Raw genomic sequence first — 2,500 nt, forward strand, 5'->3', positions numbered from 1 at the left:
ATAATGGGTGAAAATCAAAATGTGTGAAAATACCATAAAACGACTTACGTGCCTTCAATAAAGACATGCTTCTTTTTAGCCTACCCGATTAATAAACCACGACAATGTAACCAAATGCAATGAAATACTTATCATTCTGAATGTAACATACTCCGTATGAACATAGCCTACGATGTTTGAACGTAACCAACCAACATGTTTAAGTAGCCTATACTGTTGAATGTAACCAAGTACTCTCAATATAATGTAATATGTATGCTACATCTTAAAGTGTAATGCCTGTTACCAAATGTAAACTGTTTGTATGTTAAAACCTGTAAATGCCGATATTGAATGAATCTCTGTCTCAACTAGAATGTTGTCGTCAACACTGAATGTATGTAAAACTCCGCTTTGTAACCCGGAGATGTGTGCCTTTGACTGTCTAGAATGTTCTGAAGTAAGTTTCGTCTCCATGAAGTTCTGTGAAGAGGGGTCCGCCCCAGGAATGTGTAGGGAAGGACCATGGGGTCACGAGAAAATCAGGACTATAAGTAGCAGGTCAACTAAGGTCCGGGGCTGCTTCTTCTTCTTTCCTCGTCTTACGTGTTGTGTTACTCTGTAGCTCCTGATAGTTATGTGAACTCCGTACGTCGTCGCGAAACCAAGTATGCGGGACTTAGTGCTCCAGTGAACATCGGAACTCCGCATCATCCACCTGCTGCTCGTGGCCTTACACCCGGACAAGGGAGATCACTGAAGAGAATTCATTTGGACTCTTTGTTTTTTTTCGACACTATTGGATTACTTTCTTTCGTTTTTCCTTTTTCAACACAAAATGGAATTACGACGACTATTGGATTAATTTCTTACGTTTTTCCTTTTTCAACACAAAATGGAATTACTACGTCTATTGGATTAATTTCTTTTGTTTTTCCTTCTCACCACAAAATGGAATTATCTTTTTCCTACATATTGTAACCAACAAGTTGTATTGTGCCGCATTTTTGCTGTATTTAAAAATGCTGAATTATAAAACTATTTTAATCCAACGTCCGATTCTTTCAGCTTGTATTCTGTTATGGGATGAGGCTACCACTTCCCAAACAGGATGGTAAAGATAACGTCTCTCTTCTGTGATTCTTTTCTATACTTTCCAAGTCTTAGTTTAAGCCTTGAAACTAAGCCCCTCTTATAAATGACCTGAGTTTCAGCTGTTTACTGAGACCGAATGTTTTACGCGTGAGTTAACTGTCAGGGCCTTGATGTTCCACTGACTTCTTATGTACTAAAAAGCCTGGTTATTCTTTGGGAAGACTTGACCACCTTCCTAGACAGTCCGGGGTTTATCTGTACACATAGAAGTCTTAGGTCATTGACATCACAGAGGTCGGCGCGTAACCTAACCTGACAGTAGGTGCCTGGTATTATAGTGTAGCTATAAGATTCGATTGTGGTGGCCAGGTGTATGTGCAGCCAGCTGAGTGCTTATCGTACAGGCCATCCTTTCAACTCCAGGCAACAACACACCACGTGTGTTAAATGCTGAACTAAAGCTAAAGCTAAAGCTAGCAGATCAGGACCACGTGTGTTAAATGCTGAACTAAAGCTAAAGCTAAAGCTAGCAGATCAGGACCACGTGCGTTAATTGCTGAACTAGAGCTAAAGTGTGTTTGTGTGTCTTAGAGAAACTGGCCTCCTCTGTAGGCACGTCATATGGCTGTTATTTTGTTTATGTGTGTGTGTGTGTGTGTGTGTGTGTTTGTGTGTGTGTGTGTGTGTGTGTGTGTGTGTGTGTGTGTGTGTGTGTGTCCTAGAGAAACTGGCCTCCTCTGTAGGCACGTCATATGGCTGTTATTTTGTTCCTGCATTTTCTGGACTTTACGCCCCCTACTGGGAACCTAGTGCAAGAGGGTAAGAGTTGCACACACACACACACACACTCACTCACTCACTCACTCACTCACTCACTCACTCACACTCACACACACACACACACTCTCTTTTTCTCTGTTACTGGGATAGTGTGTGTGTGTGTGTGTGTCTGTAGGAACAAAGTTGTTTACAGTTGTTTGCGATTGCTTACACACGATTGGGAAAACTCAAAACACAATTAACACTACACTACACCCCCTTTCTCTTTTGCAAAATGAAACACTTCAGTCAAAACTACATAATTATTTATCAAAAGTCCATTTTGTTGTCATATCGAAACACATCCATAATATGATCTGATTATGGTTGAATCAGTTACACACTAATGCACTCAATACAACACACATTTGAATCAGTTGCACACTAATGTACTCAATACAACACACATTTGAACCAGTAACACACTAATTCAATTCAATTCAATTTAATTTCACTTATAGAGTGCCAAAACATTACACATGTCTCATGGCGCTTTACAGAGTGTTCAACATTCAAAGAGAGCCCATGAGTAACAGGGGCAAGGAAAAACTCCCTAGAATTGGAGATACATATTACATATAGGAAGAAGTGAGTGTAAAGTGTTGAG

At 40.2% G+C, this 2,500-nt stretch overlaps 1 protein-coding gene across 2 annotated transcripts in view; it reads left to right on the plus strand.

Moving 5' to 3' along the window:
• The window catches only part of LOC134079232 (glycerol kinase-like), a 34,654-nt gene that overhangs the window by 19,898 nt on the left and 12,256 nt on the right, over positions 1–2,500 (plus strand). For both annotated transcript variants that reach the window (XM_062535460.1, XM_062535459.1), the window contains one exon: positions 1,797–1,893. In XM_062535460.1, coding sequence (XP_062391444.1) covers positions 1,797–1,893 — 97 coding nt within the window. The remainder of the gene's footprint in view (positions 1–1,796; positions 1,894–2,500) is intronic.

Source organism: Sardina pilchardus, chromosome 4 (genome assembly GCF_963854185.1).
Source record: "Sardina pilchardus chromosome 4, fSarPil1.1, whole genome shotgun sequence".
In the NCBI taxonomy this organism is placed as follows: Eukaryota; Metazoa; Chordata; class Actinopteri; order Clupeiformes; family Clupeidae; genus Sardina; species Sardina pilchardus.